Genomic DNA, 25,636 nt, shown 5'->3' with positions numbered 1-25,636 from the left:
AGGAATAAGAAAAAGAAGAGTGATACACATGAGAGAAAAAGTGATACACATGAGAGAAAGTGCGATACACATGAGAGAAAATTTAATTGTTTAGCAAAGGCGAGTGAAGTAAGGAAAATGTTACTTACTTGTGAGCCACTCTATTTACTGTATTGCAAAGATAGTAAAATTTCTATTGATAATTCTAATGAGTTAACTATTTCTGTTTCTCCTAGTGTTGAACTCTTGTTGCAGGAATTTAAGGATTTTTTCCCAAGGAGATTCCTCATGGACTGCCACCCTCAAGAGGCACAGAACATCAAATTGACCTCCTTCTAGAAGCTTCATTGCCTAATAGACCAGCTTACAAAAGCAATCCCCAAGAGACCGAGGAGATTAAGAAGCAAGTGCAAGACCTCATACAGAAGGGGTGGGTGCAAGAAAGCTTGAGTCCATGTGACATCCTAGTTATTCTAGTGCCAAAGAAAGACGGAACTTGGAGGATGTGCACAGACTGCAGGGCCATCAAAAACATCACGGTAAAGTATAAACATCTCATTCCTAGGCTAGACGATATGTTGGATGAATTGCATGGAGCTTGTGTTTTCTCTAAAATTGACTTGAAAAGTGGGTACCATCAAATTAGGATTAGAGAGGGGATGAATGGAAAACAACTCTCAAAACTAAGTATGAGTTATATGAATGGCTGGTTATGCCCTTTGGGCTGACCAATGCCCCTAGCACTTTCATGAGATTAATGAACCATGTGTTAAGGGAATTTCTAGGAAAATTTGTTGTGGTTTATTTTGATGATATCTTGGTTTACAACAAATTCCATGATGAACATCTTGTGCATCTGAGACAAGTTTTAGAGGCCCTTAGGAGTGAGAGCTTGTATGCTAACATGGATAAATGTGCGTTCTGTATGGACCATGTAGTTTTTCTTGGTTTTTTTGTTAGTTCACAGGGAGTATAGGTTGATCAAGAAAAGGTGAAAACCATTTAATAATGGCCAACCCCCAAAATTGTTAATGAGGTAAGAAGCTTTCATGGTTTGACAAGTTTCTATAGGAGATTTGTTAGAGATTTTAGTATTGTGGCAGCACCTCTTACTGAGATTTCCAAGAAAAATGTAGCATTTAAATGGGGGGGGAAAAACAAGAACATGCATTCACTGCACTTAAGGAAAAATTGATGCATGCACTAATTCTTGCATTACCTAATTTTGACAAATCCTTTGAAATTGAGTGTGATGCGTCTGGGGTTGGGGTAAGGGCTGTTTTAATGCAAGAGGGACATCCCATTGCCTACTTTAGTGAAAAACTGAATGAGGTTGTCCTTAATTATTCCACATATGACAAGGAATTGTATGCGTTGGTAAGGGCATTACAAAATTGGCAACATTTCCTTCTACCCAAACAATTTGCCATACATAGTGACCATGAATCCTTGAAGCATTTTAAGGGTCAAGGCAAACTGAGCAAGAGACATGCCAGGTGGGTGGAGTTTCTTGAACAATTCCAATATGTCATCAGGTACAAGAAAGGTAAGTCCAATGTAGTTGCTGATGCACTTTCAAGAAGGTATGCTTTATTCTCTACTCTTGAAACTAAATTCATTGGGTTTGAGCACATTAAAGAATTGCATGACCATGATCCAGATTTTGCTTCTCAATATTTTGCATGTACATACTACTCAAAATGGGTTCTTTCGGCATAATGACTATTTGTTCAAAGAAAAACAATTATGTGTGCCTAAAGGGTCCATGAGGAGATTGCTTGTGAAAGAAGCCCATGTGGGGGGATTAATGGGGCATTTTTGGGTTCAAAAGACTTTAGACATGTTGCAGAAGCATTTCTATTGGCTGCATATGAAACATGATGTGCATAAATTTTGTGAACAATGCATTGTTTGTAAGCACTCAAAATCTAGGGTCATGCCTTACGAACTTTATTCTCCTTTGTCTGCTCCTGAATCTCCTTGGACTGATTTATCTATGGATTTTGTTTTAGGTTTGCCTCAGACAAGGAATAGTAAGGACTCTATTTTTGTTGTGGTTGACAGGTTCTAAAAAATGGCACATTTCATACCCTGCAAGAAGAATGATGATGCGAGCCATGTTGCTAATTTATTTTTCAAGGAAGTGGTGCGTCTCCACGGAGTACTAAGAAGCATCGTTTTAGACCGAGACACCAAGTTCCTTAGTCACTTTTGGAGAACATTGTGGGGGTAAGGTTGGAACAAAGCTGCTCTTTTCCACCACATGCCATCCTCAAATCGATGGTCAAACTGAGATAGTAAACCGAACTTTGTCTTCTCTTCTTAGAGCAGTGATTAAAAAGAATATAAAGAGTTGGGAAGAATGTTTGCCTCATGTTGAATTTGCATACAATAAGGTTGTACATAGCACTACACAACACTTCATTCGAAGTAATGTATGGTTTTAATCCCTTGACTCCTCTTGATTTGTTACCATTGCCTAACATTTCTGATTTTAAGCATAAGGATGCACATGCTAAAGTTGAGTATGTGAAAAGATTGCATGAGCAGGTGAAGACTCAAATTGCAAAGAAGAATGAAAGTTATGCCAAGCAAACCAACAAGAACAGGAAGGAAGTGGTACTTGAACGAGGTGATTGGGTTTGGGTACACATGAAGAAGGAAAGGTTCCCTAAACAAATGAAGTCCAAACTTCAACCCAGAGGAGATGGACCTTTCCAAGTACTAGAGAGGATCAATGACAATGCTTACAAGATTGATATTCTAGGTGAATATGGAGTAAGTTCTTCATTTAATGTTGCTGACTTGACTCCATTTGTTGCAGGTGATGATTCTGAACATTTGAGAGCAAATGCTTTCCAAGAAGGAGGGAATGATAAGAATCCTGAAACTACCCTAATACACGAACCTATAACCAGGAGTATGACCAAACAGTAAGTAGATACCCTCCAACAAATGGTAGCAGGCATACTTAACAACGCCCAAGTGGAGAAGGATGAAGGCCTAGAAGCAGAGGCACTACTAAGCATATTAATCGTTGCTAAAGACCCAGACTAATTTGAAGGCCCATGTTAAATATGTTCTATTTTTTATTTATAATTTTTTCATTGTAATTTTGGCCCAAACTGATATAAAAGTCCATGTCTATTTCTATTATTTTCGTTCAGATACACTATATGTATGGATTTCGTTTTCAATAGAGGGACTTTTGGCATTTGATATAATTTTGTGAGAGTTTCTCTCTGGGTTCCTTGTTGAACCAATCTCAGACTTATCAAGGTAATCCTTGTGGCGTCTACCCTGACTTATCTTTCCTCTTTGGAAGTGGCGTCATCTAAAACTCTGTAACCTATATCAAGCGATCCGCTCCTAGTAAGGATCACATCAACGCTTGTGTTTGACTTTCATTGAGTTAACAATTGCGGTTTGATGTTATTTTCTGGAGTGTGAACTTGAGTGAGTGTGAATAACATGTGTGATTTTGTGAAATGATGTTGTTTATATAAATTCAACTCTAAGTATTATATGTTTCACATGCTTTAGTGTTTTATTATATACGAATCTGATAATTCATTCTCAGTGTGTGTTTGTATTTAGGCTAAATGTCATTTTGTTTCAAGTGAGTCAACGTATGACGAGTTTCATGCTAGAGATGGAAAGGTTTAGTCTATGCTAGAAAAATGCTCTGATAAATGTGACATCAAAGCATAGAATTTTATTTCATATTTTATAATTCTAAGATTAATATAATTGTTTTATGTTTTCCGCTTTAGTGTGTCTTCTTTTCATTCTGAATAGACGACCTTGTTTTGAATCGAGATGATTTTATCAGCATTTGAACAAGTTCTATTATTATTTTGCTAAGCTAATGTGAACCTTTTATCTTTTTGAAATGTTTTTATTTAAATGTGTTTTAAAATTTTCAATTAATTCCGCATTCTTATCCTTTTATTAATAATATGTGTGTGTGAGATAGAGGGTGTCACACCATCCACTCTATTTTTCACTTATTTCTTTCCTTCCTACCAAACACACAATTAGAAACTAATTTCACAGGTCAAGCACAAGGCAAAGACTCTTAATAGTGTTTTTATTTTTCACACGTAAATATATTCTTACAATACAAATAAGACAATGTGTTCTTTTAGAACCTATAGAAATCCTCTTCTTTTGTTCTCTCTCATTTAGAGAAATGTGCCAAGTGTGGTTCCTATAATCATAATTAAGGAACCAAAAGAGGAAGTTTTTTTGTTAAAGATGAAGCTCATACCAGACACATTTCCATAAATAAGGCTAAAAGGAGATGATTTTTTTAGAGCTAAATGTTAACATTTCTCTATTTAAATTGAACCCTATTTTATACATGTTACAAATGATACCATTAGGTATTATTAACAAAGAAAATATACCAAAATATAATTACTTGATGAATAATAATAATGAATTTTCTATAACATGCCAAAGAACTATAACAAGCTCTCAGCATTACTGAAATCTCTGTACAAGCTAATAAACTAATTCAAATATGCCAAGAAAAGCATCCATGCTGCAATACCTCCGGTTAGACCCATAAGTCTGGACAGTGGGAAGTAATAAACTTTCATGAACAAACTGTATACACAACTCTGACTAAAATCCGAAAAAGGGCAAGACAGGGACCTAAGAACTAGACCAATGCTATGTATATCCAAGGGTGAAGAAATGCAAGGGATCAAAGAAATTAGGATGAAAAAGATTACGCCCTCGGATAGCGTGAACCTCCTCTCTTCTTTAGGAATTCTGGTATCTCAAACAAACCACCATCAGTGAAAGAGGAAGACCGCCAATTGGTGCCGAAGGTTGTGTCTGCTTGAGTGAGTTGACTGGCCTGTGCTCAGAAAAAAAAAAAAAAAAAAACCAGAATTACAGTATGCCGTGTATGCATGACAGGAACAGGGTTAGTGGGAAGAGTTGATCCTTACCTGCAGAGGCCTCCCTTCACTCTCCTCTTGACGCTTGAATCCAGTAGCAATTAATGTTATGCTCACCTGTACGAAGCCAATTTTCATGGTTCACCACAATGTATTATATGTTCAAATAATTAAACTAACTTTCAGAAATGGTAGTTTGAAAAGCATTCAACCCCAAATACCAACACAAATAATCACTGGACAAGTTCACCATACATAAAGAAAGATTACTACCATTAGCTTGTAATAAGAAATGAGCATGAGTTGCAGAAATTGACTTAGAAAGGACAGGATCTCAAATTCAGCAAATGATACTGGTATGTACAATTGTACATATTGTAAAATTAAAGTCTTACATACAGCTCAAGCTATCTTTTATAAAAGTCCATTCTCTTCCATATTATGACTATTAATGTGTCCAACTACCCAAAAAATTATTAATCTTTTCTACCACTATCATCTAATATATTAAAAATTCTGTTAGGAGAGTAAAGCATATATTGAACTTTATTATTCTCTAACCTCATACTGAAAGAGAAACACTATTCTTAAACTTGGCCCACTTATACACAGGCAATATATTATTTTTAGTTCTTTTCTCCTAATAGTACTCAAATTTTATGATCCACAATGTGAAAGTAGGACATTTTCTTATTTCCTTTGAGGACTAAATAATTAATATTTGAAGTCAATTGTGTTGGGTGATTTTTTTAAAGCTAACGATCATTCACTTAGTGAAATTAACCCAAAACAATGAAAGGATTATACTAATATTTTAGAAATTCAAATTCATTGCTAACTAGTCTCTATACACTTGCAAAGACAACATATCGTATAACCTTTTCTAAATCTGTTAATGATTAACTTATCAAGGAACAATGGCGTTATATCTGCTTCTAGTTATACACATTACACAGGAGTGGGTATGTGGTGCAATTCATTTCTGGTGGAGTCACTGCATATTATTTACAACTTCATATAATTAATGAGACAGATTTACAAAGCTTAACTTACTTGACCACTGAGTGATGGATCTATTACTGCTCCAAATATTAAATTAGCAGTAGGGTCCACGAGGTCATAAATAACCTCTGCTGCCGTGTTTACCTGAAAATGGTTATATTAAAAGCCATAGCATACAAAAGGGGTACCATACATACTACATAGTAGTCTGCAAGAGCATGATGAATTCAATAGATAGCTTATCATGAAGGCCAAGTATTCCTCAAACAGGTATTAGCTCAATTAAAATTCCAAGTTCACAAAATACTTAATGGAAAAGCAAATTATGGAATTGCAGTAACAAGATAGGTGCATTGTCTATTAACAATGGAATTTATAAGAATAAGGTTTTGCTCTCTCAACTAAATATCATATCCATGGGAAATTGAAAAATCACGGTATAAATTATGAAAGACACCATGCCAACAAATATGGCCCTGTGTCAGGAAAAATGTGTTTACATTTGAGTATCATGAAGCTCCTAGTAAGAGGGCCGTCGTTGGGCTAGGCCATGCTATCAAATCAAAGGCTCAAAAGCAACTGGGCCAATTTGGCCTGACCTGGCCTGGAGGGCTAGATGGGCCAGTGAAATTTAGGCCTGAAAGCTACTAGGTCAATTGACCTGGTATTATTATTTCCTTTTTTTCCTTTCAAAATTCATGCAAAATTAAACAAAAAAATGAGCCAATTTAGCCCGGCCAGGCAGGCAAACAGATCAGGTTGGGCTGACAAAATTTGCCCGTAAGAAATTCGTGCAAGGCTGAGCCGGCCTGCTTTCCACACTTTGGCCAGCTGGGCCAGCCCATTTGACAGCTCTACTGCTAGTAATTTCCCTTGGTCCTTATGATGCAAATTCTAAAGGAGCAGAGGAAAAAAGGAAGCCAATAATAATAATAATAAAGAGAAGGGAAAAAATTATGGGCACAATGGAAACAAATATTTAAGTGCCAAAGGGTAGGTAGCCACCTCAAACAAGGTCAGATCAGTCCCACCAGTTATGTTCCAAACAATTCCAGTAGCCCTCTCTATACCAATATCCAGTAAAGGTGACTGGATGGCATTTAATGCAGCATCTCTTGCCCTTGATTTTCCTTAAACACAAAAAGAAGCCACGTGATAAATTTCAATAATATATGTGGCTCAAAAATTAGAATGCCAAGAAAAACAGAAAGTGGTGTAGAAGAGGTAAAAAAATTGTATTATGTTAACCATTACAGCATAATATTAGGAATATCTTCAGAGTTCAGATTACTTTAGAATATATTAGCATATCTTCAGAATATACTGTGAAATCAATTAGTCATGTAAATGAGGAAGCAACCTAAGGAATTGTTTCCTGGTTTATTTCCTTAGTTATTAAGGGTTGGTTATATACTAGTGCTTGTATTAGTGGACTTGGGCTTGTAATAAAACACTAGTACTTGACCTTACTAATAAAAATTGGATCACTGGCTTAGTATTTTGTTTCATATGCTTACACCCTTCATATTGCTTTGTTGGGTATACAAAAAATAGTTATAATGCAATGCCAGCCATGCCCCAAAAATCACTTCATTTGTATAAATCCTTTCCTTTTGGACATGCATGCTGATGAGCCAATATGTACAACCGTCGAACATTTATAGTTTGAGTATCACACAATCACACTACTCTCTACACATTATACAATCTTTTTGTAATCAAAACAGAGGATCAAGAGCTTCTTCAGATTCCAATCACTGCATAATTATGAATCAAATAGAAGATCAAGAATTGGAGGCTACATTGCAGTTTCCATACATACCAGTTGCAGTTCCTATCCCCATTAGTGAAGAACCTGCATTGGCCATTATAGCCCGAACATCAGCAAAATCTACATTCACCAACCCTGGTATCTGCAATAAATTAGTAAAAGCAATGAGAATTAATGATTTTACAGAAAGATATCACCAATTTTAAACCATGGGCAATGAATCAATATATATAATCAGAATATCCTACTAGTAGGATGGCCAGTCTGTTATATCCACAGGTATTGAAAATTGATATTGATTAACAAAATATATGATTTCATGCTAAAAAAAAAACAAAACTAATGCTAGCAAGATTATCTGGGTTATGACAATTTTAAATTAACAAGTCAAACAACGTAGTAGCCCTATAACCTTATGCATTGGGCAAGAACAACAGACTATCACAAACAAGGAAACACAAACACATCAAAAACAAGGAAAACATTACTTTTTTTTACTTTTGTTTTTAAAAAATTTATACCAACACGGATGAAAATATCACTATAATTAGATAAATTGTATAACTTTATTATGTCTAGAATGAGTCATGTAATATATTGCAATTTTTAAAATTTATCATTTTCATGTCCTAGTTCTATCATATCTGTATGTCGTAATCATGCCTTCAAGATTACAAAACAGATGAAGTCAGTGCAACATACTTTAAGGTTGTAAGGTTCCCTGTTAGGGTGCTGAGAAAAAAAGAAAAGCTTCCTGTATTTGAGGCCAAGAAAGGTACCTCCAGAAGATAAGAAAGAAACATAACAGGATTTTGGTAAATTTTCTGATATCCTTTCTGCCATTTTCATTCATATATATAGGTGCACACTCATAGACATATAACAGAAAATGCTAACAGACCCTATCCTTGCTTGACACCTGTACCACTAGATATTCCTCTAAAAACCAAAAGCATGGATAAAGCGATTCCAAATGTATTATTTGTGCGCTACTGCAATAGCCTAAAATATCAGCCTAGTGGACGTATTCCTCCCAATCTGTGGGTTTCCTGCTAACGCGTTTGGGCCTTTGTTGCTGCGTGCTATCATTCCTTGGTCCTATGAGAAACACCTTGTCCTCAAGGTGGTATGTGTCTTGCAATTCGGCCCAATCTTCCCAAGTGGAGTCTTCAGGACTTAGCCCAAGCCATTGTACAAGTACCAGAAGCTTTGGTGGGGTAGAATTATTCCATTTTCGATCCAAAATAGTCATGGGCTGAATTATGGGTTTACCTTCAATTGCTGATGGCGGGAGAGAGTTATCAGAGTGTAGTGGTCCAAAATGTGGTTTCAGTAGGGAACAGTGGAAAACAGGGTGGATTTTGGACGATTCGGGGAGGGCCATTTTGTAAGCTACTGGTCCTCTCTTCTGGGTGATTTTGTAAGGACCATAGTACCTCTTTTCCAATTTATGAAAGACTTGTCCCGAAACTGAAGATTGACGGTAGGGTCTCAACTTCACATAGACCCAGTCATCGATGTTGAATGAAACATCGCGGTGGTGCGCGTCAGAACCCTTCTTCATTAACTCTTGGGCTCGTTGAGGCTTTCGCCGAAGCAATTTGAAGGCTTCTTGCCTTGAACCTTGCATAAAACCCACCGCCTCGACAGAAGAGGACCTAGGTAGGTAGTGTGGGATTGATGGTGGTAGTTTTCCATAAGTCACCTCATACGGGGTTAAATTGGTGGACGAGTGACTAGAGGTATTATAACACCATTCTGCCAAACTGAGGAACTTTCGCCATTGCGAGGGCTGATTATGCACAAAAACCCGCAGGTACTGCTCCAGTATGTGATTCAGAACCTCGGTTTATCCATCACTTTGGGGATGATACATTGTGCTCATGCGCAGCTTAGTGCCATTGATTTTAAAGAGCTCTTGCCAGAAACGGCTCATGAAAACTGGGTCTCTGTCAGAAATCAAGCTTTTTGGAAATCCATGTAGTTTACACACCATGTCGATAAAGAGCTGAGCAGCTCTATGAGCTATGAAATGAGTGGGAAGAATACCAAAATGAGCACTCTTTGAAAAGCGATCCACCACTTTTAGAATTACAGTGGCTCCTTGGTATAAAGGTAGGCTTGTGATGAAGTCCAAGGCCATGTCTTCCCAAGGACAAGTGGGAGGAGGGATAGGCTGAAGCAAACCCTGTGGTTTTTGTGGCATGTACTTCGTGTATTGGCAATCGGTGCAAGATTTGACAAACAATTGAACATCTTTTCTCATGTCTGGCCATGTGAAGCTTTGTTGAAGGCGACTCAATGTTTTGACGAACCCAGTATGACCGCCCAAAAGGGATTTGTGGAATTCCTCGAGCAAAAGGGGAATGAATGAATTCCCCTTGTTCAGCCAAATACGCCCCTTGTGAAGTAGCAGTTCATCATTGATGGTGAATCCAGGATGATCTAGAGGGTAGTCACGGACAGCCTTGAACAGTGTAACATACTCTGGAGTAACCATTAATTCACTTTTGAGGTCGTCGAGGAACTGGAAGTGAGGCACAGATAATATCCAGGAGACTTTTGCTACTTGTTCATTCCGACGAGACAATGCGTCAACCGCTATGTTGCTTTGCCCTGACTTATACTTGATAGTATAGTCGTAGCCTAGAAGCTTTGCGAGATAGTAATGTTGTTCTGGCGTCTGAATGGACTGGGTCATCAGTTCTCGAAGACTCTTATGATCTGTTAGAATCACGAAAGGGTGGCCAAGAAGGTATTGTCACCATCGTTTTACTGCCGAAGTAATTGCATGCAACTCACGGATATAGGTCGAGGATCGTAACAATTTAGGGCAGAATTGTTTGCTAAAATAGGTAATTGGATGTCCCTGTTGTGACAAGACAGCGCCCATTCCACTGTCGGAAGCGTCAATTTCGAGGAAGAAGGGGTTGTTGAAATCTGGTAATGCTAGAACTGAAGCGCTAGTCATGGCGGCTTTCATGGCGTCAAAAGCTGCTTGAGCCTTGTCAAACCACTGGAATTGGTCCTTGCAAAGAAGACGAGTCAGAGGTGCCGCCTATTGTGCGTAGTAGCGAATGAATCACCTGTAAAATCCTGTGAGACCGAGGAACCCGTGAAGGGATTTGAGGGAAGAAGTTTTGGCCATTCAAGCATTGCTTGTATCTTCCCATGCTGTGGTTCGACACCCTTAGCCGAGACGATATGACCCAGGTAATCAATGCGCTACTGTCCGAAGGCACACTTCGACAACTTGACAAAGAATTGTTCACAGCGGAGTGTGTGAAGAACAAACTCCAAATGTAGAAGGTGCTCTTCAAAATTCAGGCTGTAAACCAGGATGTCATCAAAGAAGATGAGAACGAACTTACGGACAAAGGGCCAGAACAAGTCATTCATCGTCGCCTGAAACGTTGATGGAGCGTTGCATAAACCAAACGGCATAACGTTGTATTCATAGTGGTCGTTGTGAGTGCGAAAGGCAGTTTTGGGGATGTGAGTTGGCGACATTCTAATTTGGTGAAATCCCTGGGCAAGGTCCAACCTGGAGAACCACTGAGTATTACGCAAATCATCCAGGAGTTCACCTATAGTAGGAAGAGGGAACCTGTCCTTGACTGTGATGGCGTTGAGGGCCCTGTAATCCATGCAAAAACACCATGTGCCATCTTTCTTTTTAACAAGCAAGACTAGAGAAGAGTATGGACTGCGACTTGGCCTGATGAGATGGCGGCGAAGCATATCTTCTACCTATAGCTCTATTTCGTGTTTTTGGAAATATGGATAGCGGTATGGCTTAACATGGACAGGTTGAGAATTTGGTAGAAGATGAATCTGGTGGTCATGTAATCGTGTCGGGGGTAAGGTTGTGGGTGGTTGGAAAATTGGTTGGTAAGTGTCTAGGAGCTTTTGGAGGGCCATGGGTAAAGGAATATCTGGAGAAGGGGGAAGAGAAGGACTCTCGTGAAGCTGAAGGTGAAAGAAGGCCGCGACCCAGTCTGTTTGGAGCAAGCGCCGGATCTGGGCATGGGTGGCCTCTACTGGGCTGGGTCCCTTTTGGCCACTAAGAACTACTGGTTCGTTTTTCCAACTTAAAGACATAGTAAGGGCCGAATAATCTGTAGTGATTGGGCCCAATGTTTTGAGCCATTCTACCCCGAAAACGATATTTGCACCCCCCAATGCCATAACATAAAGATCCACAACGAATTGATGGCCCTGGATAATTATGGAAATTGCTTTGCACACCTGATTGCAGCAAAGCTCAGTGTCATTTCCTACCATTACGTGTAACTGCTTAGTGGGCTGGGTCGCCAGGTGAAGGAAACGAGCTATGTGATCCTGAATAAAATTGTGCTTACTCCCGCCGTCGACAAGGATGACGACTTTGTGACCCTGGACGGAACCTGTGACGCGCAGGGTGGACGATACGGAATGTCTGGCCATGACATGTAGGCTCAACTAAACAGAGTGCGAGGCTGAGGGATCCTTTGATGGGAGTTCCGAGAGCACAGGGATTGCGGGGTCAGGCAGAATGGGTTCATCTGGGAGGGGTTCGTCAGGAGCGACGAGAAGGAAGAATTTGGCTCTACACCTGTGATTGGACCCATAGTGCTCATAATAGTTGTAACACAAGCCCTTTTCGCAGCGGGTGGCCATTTCGGACGCGGTGAGCCTTTTAAAGGTGGTTTGTGGTGGCGCCAAAAGTAGAGGTGGAGGGGGTGGTACCAAAGTAATGGGAGGGGCGACGAAGGAGGAATTGGGGTGTCAAGGACACGATGGCCATTTGGCGTCGTTGATTTTGTCTTCTTGTAGCTTCGCTAGTGCCGCAGCCTGAACTATGGACAAGGGTTGTAGCGCCTGGACCTCACGACGGATGTCCGACGTCAGTCCCGATATGAAACAGCTAAGGAGGAACGGCAGAGGCAAACCGACAATACGATTTGCAAGGTTCTTGAACTCCGAGAGGTAAGAATTGACAGACCCGTGCTGGGTTAACTTGAAAAGGGCCCCTTGTGGATCATCGTAGAACAATGGAGCAAATCGCATTTCCAGAGCATTGAGAAAATCAGCCCAACTGGTGAGTTGGTTATTTCAATACATCCGTTGAAACCAACTTAAGGCGGCGCCGTCGAGGTAGAAGGAAGCGATTTGCAAGCATTCGTCATCTGGGGTTCCATGATAGTCGAAAAACTGCAATATCTTGAAAATCCAAGACGTCGCGTTGGTCCCATCGAAGTGAGGGATATCGAGCTTCATCCTGGGGGTGGAAGGGGAGAGGGGACAGACAGGGGATCTAGATTCGAGGGTGTGAAGGCGGGAGAGAACATCGTCTAATTTGGAGTGGAGGGAGCTCTGTGTTTGGGTGAGGATAGTGATGGCTTCTTCTAATCAAGCAAGGGACTGGGAACAGGTATTTTCAGCCATGGGTGGAGGCAATGAAAGCACCAAAAATGTTAGGGTGTTGAGAAAAAAAGAAAAGTTTCCTATATTTAAGGCCAGGAAAGGTACCTGCAGAAGATAAGAAAGAAACATAACAGGATTTTGGTAAATTTTCTGATATCCTTTCTGCCATTTTCATTCATATATATAGGTGCACACTCATAGACATATAACAGAAAATGCTAACAGACCCTATCCCTGCTTGACACCTGTACCACTAGATATTCCACTAAAAACCAAAAGCAAGGATAAAGCGATTCCACTATAACAGAATGTATTATTTGTGCACTACTGCAATAGCCTAAAATATCAGCCTAGTGAACGTATTCCTCCCAATCTCTGGGTTTCCTGCTAACGCGTTTGGGCCTCTGTTGCTGCGTGCTATCATTCCCTTTTCATTGATCCTTTGGCTTTTACTCCTTTACAATCAAATTTTGATAGGGACAAGAAAAACTGAAAGAAAACAGGAATGCATGTGTTAATGTTTAAACATCATTAACAATAATTCATACTGTAATAATATCAGATATGCCACGAACACCCTGTCGAAGAATATCATCAGCCAGATTGAATGCTTCAGTTACAGGGGTAGATTGAGAAACTGCCGTTAGTAGCTTGTCATTTGGAATAACTATAAGCGTGTCAACATTATCTCTTAAGGCTGTAATTCCTTCTTGGGCTTGAATAGATCTCTTTCTCCCTTCAAACGAGAAAGGGGTGGTGACAATACCAACCGTCAATATACCCATTGACTTTGCAATACTAGCAATAATTGGAGCTCCACCTGTGCCAGTTCCCCCACCCATTCCAGCCTGCAATAGTTAATTTCAATTTCCAAGTTTAGCAAAATATACCAATAAAGAACAATTTACAAGAACTACAAGCATGCCTGTTCCAGATTTTGAAAGTTTTACATATTTGAAGATTTCAAATATCAAGAACTGCTGGTCCTTATCTGAAATGGGAACTAATAATCAAAAACCAGAATGGTAAATACATTAACAATTTCTTTCCCTCCCATCCTCTTAAGAGAAATATCACAATAAACCAAATTTGTACTTGATCTCATTGTGTACCAAGCTAAATTAACTTCAACATCATAATAAAAACAATTTTTTATAGAATGCCCTTTTTCCTTTAACTATCGTGGTCCTATTATATTATGAGCTATTAGCTTATAAAATATTAGATATAAAAATCATTTCTCTTCACTCAGCATCTTAAGCTTTTAAGAGAGTCAGTCCCTCTTATAAGAAGTTGTTAGGAGTAAAATCTTAGCTGGCTCGCTTCAAGCTCAAAGAACTCTAGCATGATAGGACTTGCTAGATATAAAAATCACCATGAACCCTCACTTAACAGGTTACGCATTTACGAGAGTTGGTCCTTGACACATTTTGATATTATAATGGAGCATGTAAATCATGTCTTATGGTGAAACATTTAGACCAGAACTAAAAAGATAATCCATAATGCAAAATCATGATTAAATTTGCAGAAGATATAATTGGATAAAAGTACATGAACCTACTGTAACAAAGACCATATCGGCTCCATAGACTGCCTCTTCTATCGATTCTTTGCTTTCTTTCGCAGCATTCATTCCAGTCTCAGGGTTACCACCAGCACCAAGACCTCGTGTAAGCTCTTGACCAATTTGCAAACGGTTCTCCGGATAGACAGGCGACATTCTCATGGCTTGAACATCAGTATTAACAATCCAAAACTCCACACCATGCATTTCGCTCTCTGTCATGCGATTGACTGCATTTGACCCACCACCTCCAACGCCAATAACTTTGATTTTTGCTTCATTGTAATCACTTTGGATAGATGTAGTTCCTAGGCTTTCAGATAAATCCCCACCTGAGCTATCCTTTCTTGGGCTGTTCACTGTACTGCTCCCTTCTCCTCTAAGCATTGACACCTCAGGATGTAAATCTAGAAAAGGGCCTTGGCTATTATATGGACTGACACTGTGTGAATTGGCTGAACACTTAACTTGAAGTAAACCCGACATTTGGATGCCACCGGAAAACCCATTCCTGCGGTCATACATTTTCGTGAAACAAGCTCTCCCAGGGTAATTACAAGTCAGATTTCTTCCTCCAACAGTAAACACCCTTGGTGTATTTCTAGTATTAGAAGGTGCAAAAATTGTTGACACGCAAGAGGCCATTTTGATTATTACCGTATCCAAACTTCAAAATTTGGAAATGCAGGTAAATGTATGGAGGAAATTTAGAGGCTTAAAAGATTCAAACTTTCAATACACCCAGAATTCTTTCTTCGAATACCTGTTCTAAAAAAAAAAAAAAAAAAGAAAATGTTAGGACCTGTTTCATTCCCTTCTCACTTATTGTTTTTAAAAAAATTGTTTTCTAAACTAATTCCACACTACTCAGCAATCAATTTCTCATCCAAAACGTATTCAGTTTTAAAAAATATTTCCAAAACATGTGTTTTATAAAAAATAAAAAAATAGAAACGTCTGGGAAATGCTTTCCCATTTTCTCCTGTTTTCATCTTTTTCAAGCTCTCCCTCAATTCTGCTTTGTCAAGTATATCGCACCACCCTTTCACCCCAGTACCCTAGCTTAGTTACATTTTAAAAACTAAAAATGATTTGTTTTTAAATAAAAAAATAAGCACACCCTTACACTAACACGCCACTCATAACAATATGAACAAAGGGGGAATACACAAAAATGGAGAATCACTGAATTAACACATAGAAAAGCTAAAACTGCTTTGAAGGTGGAGTCATAAAACCAACAATGTGCAAGCTCAGTGCGATTATTTGAAGATAAGAGCAAATGCATAAAATTGTAACGAAGAAGAAAGTGGCAAACGATACAGCAAAGAGAAGAAAGCATAATTGAAGATAACAAAAAGAAGAATCATGGTATGAGAGAGAGAGAAAGACCTGAGAAAGTTGAAGAAGAGAGAAATAGGGAATCTGTGAAGAGCATTTGGGTGGTGAATGGAAATGGTGGAATCAATAGCATTTGGGGTTGATAGAGTTAACCAACCACTAAGCAGCAAAACCCTTCGCCATTGTCCCTTTTCTGTTGATAATTCGTTTTCATTGAATTTTTTTATTTTTAATTGCAGAAATAAATTTGTGTGTTTTTAGTCAAAAACATAAATTTTTTTCTTTTTTTTTTTAACTGCACACAATTTTATTTCTAAACATATACTATTTTTCAATGAAAAGTAATTATTATCAACTAAAAATTTGTACTACATTTTCATCTTTATACGTTTTTATCCCAAGAAATTAAATGTTAATGTGTATTTCTAGAATATTAGTTAAAAATCAAAGTATTCCTTTACAAAAAGAAAAATTACTCGTAATTTTCAATACTACTTTAATGTAATTTTAATAAATAAAAAATATGATTTTAATTTTCATTCAATATAAGTGTAAAAAATTGTATACAGTATATAACTAGAAAATATGTTAGATATTATTTTTAAAAAACTTATTATAAAAGTAATAAATTTATCATAGTAATTTATGATAGAAAGTGGACAAATTTTATAATTTTAATATAATATAATTAAATTTGAAATTTATTGTTTATTAATTTCTCAATTACTATTCTTAAAGTTTAAAAAATGTATGAGTACTTCAAAGATTTAAACATTTTAGTCAAAAGGTATTATAGGTTGTAGATTATTTTTAATATTAATATTAAAGATATAATCAAATTTTCATAATTCATGTTTTCTTTTACCAAAACAACAAGATGTGAATTATGAAAGTTTGATTATATCTTTATAATTTACATCTATTAAATATATGAATAAGGTAATAAAATTTGAAAAAAAAACGTTTTCTATTTAGTTAATATAAATATTTTTTATTGAAGAATTAACTAACTAATAACTTAAACTATAAAAATTAAACACATTATAGTTGGATTTTTTATATACTTAAATTTAGTGAGCGTATTATACATAATAAATTTGTATTTTATATAATTAAAATTTATAATAAATAATTATCTTGAATGCATTAATTATATTTAAAATATAAGCTAAAATATTATTTTGATTGATTATGTTTTTATATTTTTCTAATTTGATCCTTTATATGTGAATGAATCCTTGTTGATCTTTCCGTCAATTTATACCGAGATTGTCAAAATTTTAAATAATTAATTTATAAATAATAATAAATAAAAACTTTCACAATCTTTGTTATTAAAAATTTAAAATTATAAACCAATATCTGTCGCTCTCAATCTAAGCAATTTTTTTATAAGCAAAAAATTTTGTTAATTTAAGTGTATAACAAAACCATAAGATGTGTCAATCCTACAAAGAAACCATCCATGCACACATGAACAAAACTTAATATCCTCTTAAGTCTAAGGTGTTAGAATAACTTAAGCAACCAGATAAGGAAACTTACACTAAACTTTAACCTAAAACCTTAAGACTCAAGTTTATGGATTTTCTTCTTATGCTCAACTTTTTTACTTCTACTCGGATGTGGGACTTCACCTTCAATAATTTTGATGGGAAAATAAGTCAATACAATAACAAACTTAATAACACAATGCAACGGAAATAAATTCTCCCAAACTTGGAAGAACATGTGAGGAACACCAATCAAGTATAGAGCGCAAAATAGAAATGAAAAAAACGCAGAGACACAATTTATTTAACGTGGAAAATCCCTCAATGCGATAAAAACCACACGTCATCTAGGCCAAAGAAATAACTTCACTATAATCAATAAAGATACAAGAAATTCTCTAACAAATGCACTAAAACGTGCTACAAACAGTCAAATCAAAACAAACCTTCAATTGATATAACAGAGACAAGAAGATAAAATCTCAAGATATAGAGCAGATAATGCGAAACACTTATCTCTATAGATATCTTTTTCCCGATCCAATCGAACAATTTAAAGTATCACGCGCATAGAACCTTCTGTCCAAAAATCAGCCCAATCCAACGGTGAATGAATTCGCAGTTATAATATGAAAAACGCTCTCAAGTGGGTATGCAAAAATTAAGTGATTTTCCTCTTCTTTCTTTCTCTCAATGTTTTGTAACTTTTTTTTTTTTAAGTGAGTCTCTCAGTATCTCACTCTCTAATCCGACCCCACTCCACTTAAATAAGTGAGAGAAAACGGGAGGTCAAAAACCCGAATTATAGGATTAATTATACTTGGATGCATTTAAAATTAAAGTTTTAAAAGTTAATGTAAATTTCATATTTTTATACTCTACTTTAATTAAAATATTTCATCTCTTTTCATTTCAATTCATTCTTACCCCACTTTCGTCTCTTTAAACGAAAGACACCTTCTTAAGTGTCTAAAAAGCAGTTTTATTATGATAACAAGCCGTGATAAAATTATGATCCACTACCAACACTTTCAGCTTCTGTGTCTGTCATACATATTCTAATCAAAATTCAAAATTGTCTTCATATTATAATGCAACCGGCGCCAGAAAATCTCCAATATACATAAACAAGCAATGATCGGGGCAAGAGAAAGTTAAAGCATTAGTAATTTGGTACAATCGTTTAAGTGAAGAATATTAATTTTAGGATTTCATTTTATTTTCTTGAACACGCAGCCAATATTAGTTTCAGTAACTAGCAATAAACTTCTACATGTTCACGCCCTTTGGTTTATTTCATCAACATGAATACGTAAATGGCCATTGCTGAGTGATAATTATTAGCTTACACGCTGAATGATAATTATTAACACACACACACATATATTATATTGCACAATATTAATACAGCCATACAGGCAACTATGATTTTATTTATTTGACATTGAAAATGTCATCAAACTATATATATTTACTATATTCCACTAACTAGTTACTCATTTGAAAAACAGTCATCTAATCCTTGATTGGTCACGAACTTGCTTGAGCAATTGTGTTACTGTTCCCTTTAGTTGGCTTTGGCATTAGTCTCAGTTTTTTCCATGTCATGCTTCCTTCTTGCTTTTGCATCATGGAGTTTTGTTCAAGCAAAACACAAGAATATCCACCACAACCAACTCCTCTATGTACTAAAATCTAAATAAAGAACTGTCATCGGTTACACATGTAGATCCTTAATTTTAATTTACTCATAAAGGGCAACTTAGGGTCTTTCTCAATGATCTCAATTTCTTTTTGGCCTTCTGGGCGTTGGTTTGAACTCTTCCATTCACTTCCTGATCTAAATGCTGCACAAGGTGATTAGAAGTTCAGAACTTAAAACTACAGCTGTTTGGTTAAACTGTAGATAGAAATTTTTCTATAATTTATCCTTATGGGAAATAAAATAATTGATCACATTGTTGTACATACTAGTTAATATTTGTAATTTGCTTGCTAGCCAATATTAATATTAAATATATGGTTCGCATATTGAATTGTTCTTATGGTTATGGAAATTGAAAGGACAACCTTACAATCAAGTTTACCTAAATATAAGAACAAATAAATGTATGTAACTGAATGAGCATGTTAGTTACCTGTTGCTTTCTTCTCCTCTCAAGATCGGCCTAGAGATAGAAGCATGATCCATGTTAGATATGAAATTACTATTAGTACAATAAAGAAAAAGAAAAAAAGAAAAATATTCAACATTATTGATCAAATTATTAATCAAAGTACAATTTAGTAGGCATACCAGAGCTAGTTTAAGTTGGCCGTTCTCTTCTTTCAATTGGTTCAATTCTGCTTCCAGTTCAACAGTGTATGCCTGCCAAGGCAAAAATAGATAAAGGTTATGTCACGCAAAGGAAGGTCATCACTCATCAACAATAATCTGTAGAATATTTACAGATTATGAAATCTAGTTAAGGCAAAATACATATAAATTTCTTAAAATATTTAATCTTGGCCATTCCTTTCTCTTCCACTTCCCCCACCCCCACCCCATTTACATTCAATGGTTCATATAGCTTTTGTGAAGATAAGAATGAATTAACAAGCAAGCATTTTGTTTTATAAAAGTTTAAAATTTGTTAACCCTGTGGTGCAATTTCATTTGTTACCCTGCAGTGCAATTTTATTCCTTCTGTTTGAACGTTTTGGGAAGTTTTATAAGGGCAAGAATTCTCAAAAGTTATCCCTACTTATCTTTCGTGGTGATGATCCCTACTTATGTACCTTTTCCCCCATCACTATTAAACAGTTTATCATTAATTGAAAAAAAAAGAGGCTATTCTCACATCTTTTTACCCTACCCCTTTACACCCTCTCTTTTGTCAATAAAGGAGGAAAAAGTTAATCAATAAAGAAGATGTAAGCAGTAGTGTAAAAGAATATAATGTTAAAAAAAAGGACTGTTATAATTAATCTGCCTAACTCCCTTTACCAAATTATCAGCTGTGGGGGAACTCTCCAACTGAAAACCACAATGCACCTAGGCATGTTGCAGCCAACAAAATGCTCTCCATAACATTCTTATTGACAATTTGACATCATCACAAAACCTATCCCAGTGGCTAGTGCAATGACTTACAAGAATAAATATTGTAAAGGATGAATATATGTATGGCATGTATTCACAAGAAGCAATGCACATTGCACAGTATCTCTAAGAAGTAAGAATCAAATAAGCAGCAAGTATAGTTTTCATAAGATGAATAATTAATAAGACATCTAGCTACATAATAATTAATGCAGTTTGTGAAATCAATCAACAAGGTATATATATATACCTGTTTTCTTGCTCTAGATCTGGCTGCTGATTCTCTGTTCTTGATCATCCTCCTCTGCCTTCTCTCCACCACCTTCTCCACAGGACCATCCAACACCCTCTTTCTCCCTCTCAACATACTCATGTCCATCCCAAACTGCCCACCAGAGTTTTCGCCGGTTCCTATCCCCTCCGGCGAAACCGGGCTAACCGGCGCCACCACTCCCATATTACTCACTGCCGCATAGCCACCGCCACCATTCACCACCCTCCCTCCAAAGCAAACCCCCGGCGCCCCCGGTGGATACCCAACATCCCTCTTTCCATTTCCAGCATACCCTGAAGACTCCGCAATTGCACCACCAACACCAACACCAACACCACCCTGAGGCACCGCCTGGTAAGGCGGTGCAACCACATTTCTACCACCACTGCCAACACGGACGCCACCGGCCATCCCCATCACCGGCCTACCGACAAAAGAAGCCCCCATTGTAGGGTTGTTATTTGGATACATGCCATATTGTTGCACATGCTGATGTGCTGAAGCTTGAACAGGCATTGCAGCCATTCCACCCTGTTCCCTAACTACCCCAGCTTTAACCAAGAAATCCTCCAAAGTCATCTCTCCAAACGTAGGTTGGCGAGGGGCAGATTCGGTATTCTGTACATTATTATTATTATTACTGCCACAATTGTTGTTAGTGTTATTGTTCTGTTGCTGTTGTTGTTGAGATTGTTGTCCTTTGTGTATCTCAGACCAAACCTCGTCCACTGTTTTCCTACACAAAGGTGCAGGAAGTGTTAGAGAACCTTGCCGAGGAAGGCTTGGTTCCTTCCTTATCACACCTTTCTCTGTTGAAGCTTCTAAAGACAAGTTGTTGTGGTTAGAGACGGAATTGTTCAAAACTTGATTCTCTTCTGCACTCCATATGCTGCTGAGGAACTCGTCCATGTTCATGGACCCAAAATTCTTGCCATTCTCCCATAGAGTGTGTTGGAACTCGTCGAGGGTGAGCGAGTATATTGAAGAAGATTGTCTTCCTAGTGATGAGAATGGGTGGTTCTTGTTGTTGTTGTTGTTTTGTTGTTGTTGCTGCTCCTCCAATTGTAGCGGCGATTCTACCTCGTTTTGGGAATTCATCTGAGACTCAGGCACCACCATATGCTCTTCTTGATTTCTCTCTTTTTTCTCTTTGCTGCAAAGAGTTCAAGTCAAACACAACCTCTTAAGTGTTGTTTGTGAAAGGTCAAAAGATGATAATAACTCACCCCCATACTATTCAATCATATTGAGTTAAATCCCTTTATAGAAAAGATAATAATATAGCAACATTATTATGATGGTGATCTTTCTTGTGATGGAAGTAGTAAACTCTGTGTCATATTCAACTTTTCCCACAAAGTCAATGGAGCTACTAACACTAAATTTATTCTCAGTAACTATATTTGGATATCTACAAATCTACTCTTTTCTTATATGATACCAGCATATTATTAGGTATACTATAAAATTCTTATAAAGAAGAGAGAGAATTGTGGAATAAAATACACATGACGTAACAGAGAGAAATAAAAAGAAATAATAAATTCATTAAAGTAAACTGTGAAGATAATTTAATATATTTATTTTAGTTTTATGGTTACAAATAAATTTTTTCACTTTTTCTTTTTAGTCATTCATTTTAGCTTTATGACGAAGCATACCCAATTTTGTTCAAATGTAAGAACACAAGTTAGTAAGAAAAAACATACCAGTTTATAGATATTTTTTGTTAATTCTTATTTTGTCATTGTGTTACTAGAGTCTAGATATAAATACAAATAGCACAATCAAAATGACGGAAACGTGTCAATCATCAGTGATGAGCTGCTTCAAGACAACAACGCCAGTTTCGCTTGTGGATGTTGCGCGAGAATTACACACAGATATTTTCCATTTCTTAGGTCTATCACTAATGCCACTGTAGTGACAATTGTACAATATCCATGACTTTTAAAATAAATAAAAAAAAATCATCATAAAAATTAATAAATTTACCATGTATTTGTCCGAACATAACATATTTTCTCATAAACAAATTGCACCTTAATTTTATGAGTGATTATATTTTACAGCTAAATGCTCTACACTTCTATGAATAATGAAAACAGCACTGCATTCTGGTGAGCGCAACAATATCAACGGTTAGTATTCAATGAAATAAAAAAAGAAAGAAACAAAGAAAACTTTGAAATAATATAAAATTGAGTTGGAGAGTTGTGCCTTTCCCAGAGAATCAACTCCTTTTTCCTTTGTCGGGTGCAACAAAGCATATGAAAATATTTTGCGTAACATTTACTATTATCCAAAACTAGATGATGGAGATACAAATGTTGATCTTGATTCTTGTTCCACTGAGGAGAAATTTTTTTTTTCTCCACTGAATCCCACTTACAAATTACTACAAAGTCAAGAATATTATGAGTATCGAGTAGCACGGAAAGTTGGAACCTGCACCGCTACCCTTTGTCTAGTGCCTATAAATATCGAAGCAACTACCGGTTTTATTGGCATATAACAGAGAAGTGCAGTAGGTAATAGGTATGGACCTCCATAACCATTACTGTTGCACCAAATGGAGAGCTAAAGATATAGATCTACAACCTTGTTATATTTTTTTTTCCCGCAAGAATTAAACAAGATCTTACACATTCTACTTAATCAACATTCTGTTTAATCAATTAAACTAGAATTTCTTAATTATTAAGATCATGTTTGAGTGCATATTTGATTTACAGTTTTCAACTTATTGTGATGTGCACTCCAAATACAGATCCATCGAATAATAAAAACAAAAATAATGATTTTAATCATTTTGCAAAAGTTTTTTTACCTCAAAAGTCACAAAAACAACAGCAATGATTTTGATCATTTGCAAAAAAAAAAAAAAATTCTCCTCAAAAGTCATTTTCTACTTGATTTTCAAACATGCTATGATTTTCAGAAGCTTTAGAAAATTAGGGTAATTTTTGCGTAAACTTCTCTGTAAATGCTAATAAGAAAAGAAAAAGATAAAATGCAATACGTTTGAAAATAATCTATGAAGTTTAATACTATAAGTTATAAATTAAGCTTACTTTTTTTTCTTATACAAGTTTATAGACAAATTTCAGTATTTCACTCTTTAGGTGCCTTACGAAGGTTATAGTAATAACAATAATAATAATAAACAATTCAAAAACATGTCATCCCTTAAATATCATGTTCACATTAGGCACCGAAAATACCAAGTGGCTCAAATATTGATATGATATTGACAAAAGTTTATTTTTCAGCACAGTCATCAATTAGTAAAAAAAACTGTTATATGAATTTTAGTAATTATTATAAAAATTAAGAAACTTATTAAAAATAAAAAAGTATAGTGATTGAATGAGAATACATTTTTATTGAAAAAAACACACATGTTAAAAAAAACTTGACATGGAATACTCGAAAGAAGAAGAAAAACATAATGAAAAACGAGATTAAGGTATACCAAACCAGCTGATCCAATAAAAAAATAGCTGATCCAGTCAACAATTAATTAATCATTGTAATACTCTCTCTACACTTTCTATTATTAATTTAAATTTATAAAAAAAAGTATAAAATCATTAGTAAAACTCAATAAATAAGAAATGACACCCTAATTAAATTTTTTTATTAAATTTCAATCCACAATATAGAGTGTATTAGAAAATGTAAAATATGCATGCTAGCTACTACCAAATCCTAATGCTTGCACAGTTGCAAGAACATTCAAATAAAGAGAATTAAATCCCACAAAATCAAACCAAAAACATCAGCTACCAACTTAAGGACCGAACATGCATCCTGTGTCTTTGTTAAATCTGTATCTTATTATTCAAACCAAAAGATAGAAAGAAACCAACCAAGGTGCAATGAAAAACACAGGATCAACAGGTATACATATACAATTACATTTCACAATAAAATAAAATAAAATAAAAAACAGAGAAAAAGAGATACCTGAAAACAACACCTTCACCCAAAAATGCTAGTAAATGATGATCCTAAGCGAAACACGTTCCTTGCGTACCCCAAAATAAATTTAGAGAGTGAGGGTGTGAGGAAGTGAAAAATAAGAGTTTTTGTTTTAGATGTTTTTCAAAATGGTGGCAGCACTTACACAGTGTATATATGTTCAAACTCACAAACAAAGACGCCACAAAAGCTAGCACAGCGTTATTATTATTATTATTATTAAAGAATAAAAGAGTTGTTAAATGACGCAACGTATTATATATAAATTGTGGAATTTAGATTGTCCCATGTAGAGAGCAAAAAAAATCAGAGACCAAACATTGCAGCTTTCGCCACGTTAAGGACAGGTGTCGTTTATGTAACCTAGTTTTGGTGAAGACACTGCTTTCAGCTCAACACGTATACGTACCCTTTAATTTGTTAATTTCTTTCTCCTTTTTTTTCTTCTTTTTTTTCCCTTAGAAATTAATGTGAGTGTGTACGCTTTGATTGTGAGGTATTGGATGCTACGACAAACCACGAAGAGGATATGTATTTGTGGTGAACAACATACCTTGGTAGTGGTGATTTATGAATCTTTTTCAGTTAATTACTTTCTATGCCATGGCAATTTTCTTGGGCGATATAGTTTTTCCGCATTTTCTCTGTTGTGTTGTGTTGTAGAATGAGACATATATAATATATAAGTGACTAGTTTCGCTTTTTTCTTTTTGAAATAAAGTTTGAATGCAAACATTTCGATAAGGGAAGATAATATAGTTAAATAATACTTTAAGTGCATGTTTAAATTAGTTTAGAAAACAATTTTATAGAGAACTTTAAAATGA

At 36.1% G+C, this 25,636-nt stretch overlaps 2 protein-coding genes across 4 annotated transcripts; both read right to left on the bottom strand.

Moving 5' to 3' along the window:
- Positions 1–4,410: 4,410 nt before the first annotated feature.
- LOC100784356 (cell division protein FtsZ homolog 2-1, chloroplastic) lies at positions 4,411–16,184 on the bottom strand. Of its 2 annotated transcripts, none has more exons than XM_014763032.2 (8): positions 16,028–16,184; positions 14,633–15,398; positions 13,617–13,916; positions 7,714–7,804; positions 6,897–7,021; positions 5,943–6,035; positions 4,941–5,006; positions 4,411–4,846 (listed from the first exon to the last, which is right to left on the bottom strand). In XM_014763032.2, exons 2-8 carry the CDS (start codon positions 15,278–15,280, stop codon positions 4,715–4,717), a joined length of 1,455 nt encoding a protein of 484 aa, XP_014618518.1. In that variant the 5' UTR covers positions 15,281–15,398; positions 16,028–16,184; the 3' UTR covers positions 4,411–4,714. The 2 variants fall into 2 exon arrangements, with proteins under 2 accessions (XP_014618518.1, XP_014618519.1); XM_014763033.2 differs by having other exon boundaries at positions 14,633–15,403; positions 16,028–16,183.
- A 2,686-nt stretch (positions 16,185–18,870) lies between these two features.
- On the bottom strand, positions 18,871–25,035 carry ABI5 (protein ABSCISIC ACID-INSENSITIVE 5). 2 transcript variants are annotated; one of them, XM_014763030.3, is made up of 5 exons: positions 24,795–25,035; positions 20,802–21,978; positions 19,766–19,837; positions 19,608–19,637; positions 18,871–19,316 (listed from the first exon to the last, which is right to left on the bottom strand). In XM_014763030.3, exons 2-5 carry the CDS (start codon positions 21,942–21,944, stop codon positions 19,218–19,220), a joined length of 1,344 nt encoding a protein of 447 aa, XP_014618516.1. In that variant the 5' UTR covers positions 21,945–21,978; positions 24,795–25,035; the 3' UTR covers positions 18,871–19,217. The 2 variants fall into 2 exon arrangements, with proteins under 2 accessions (XP_014618516.1, XP_040861617.1); XM_041005683.1 differs by having other exon boundaries at positions 19,608–19,837.
- Positions 25,036–25,636: the final 601 nt, after the last annotated feature.

Source organism: Glycine max, chromosome 10, assembly GCF_000004515.6.
Source record: "Glycine max cultivar Williams 82 chromosome 10, Glycine_max_v4.0, whole genome shotgun sequence".
Lineage (NCBI taxonomy): Eukaryota > Viridiplantae > Streptophyta > Magnoliopsida > Fabales > Fabaceae > Glycine > Glycine max.
This window is presented reverse-complemented; position numbering and strand designations above follow the sequence as displayed.

What these genes read in the sequence shown, in the direction of transcription:
- ABI5 (XM_041005683.1), bottom strand. Translation starts at nt 21,944, where the DNA reads ATGGTGGTGCCTGAGTCTCAGATGAATTCCCAAAACGAGGTAGAATCG. An exon ending in GATCTAGAGCAAGAAAACAG is followed by an intron (nt 19,838 to 20,801) that starts GTATATATATAT and finishes TTGCCTTGGCAG; the next exon opens with GCATACACTGTTGAACTGGA.
- LOC100784356 (XM_014763032.2), bottom strand. Translation starts at nt 15,280, where the DNA reads ATGGCCTCTTGCGTGTCAACAATTTTTGCACCTTCTAATACTAGAAAT. An exon ending in GCATATCTGATATTATTACA is followed by an intron (nt 7,805 to 13,616) that starts GTATGAATTATT and finishes AATTTATTGCAG; the next exon opens with ATACCAGGGTTGGTGAATGT. An exon ending in GTGAAGGGAGGCCTCTGCAG is followed by an intron (nt 4,847 to 4,940) that starts GTAAGGATCAAC and finishes TTCTGAGCACAG; the next exon opens with GCCAGTCAACTCACTCAAGC.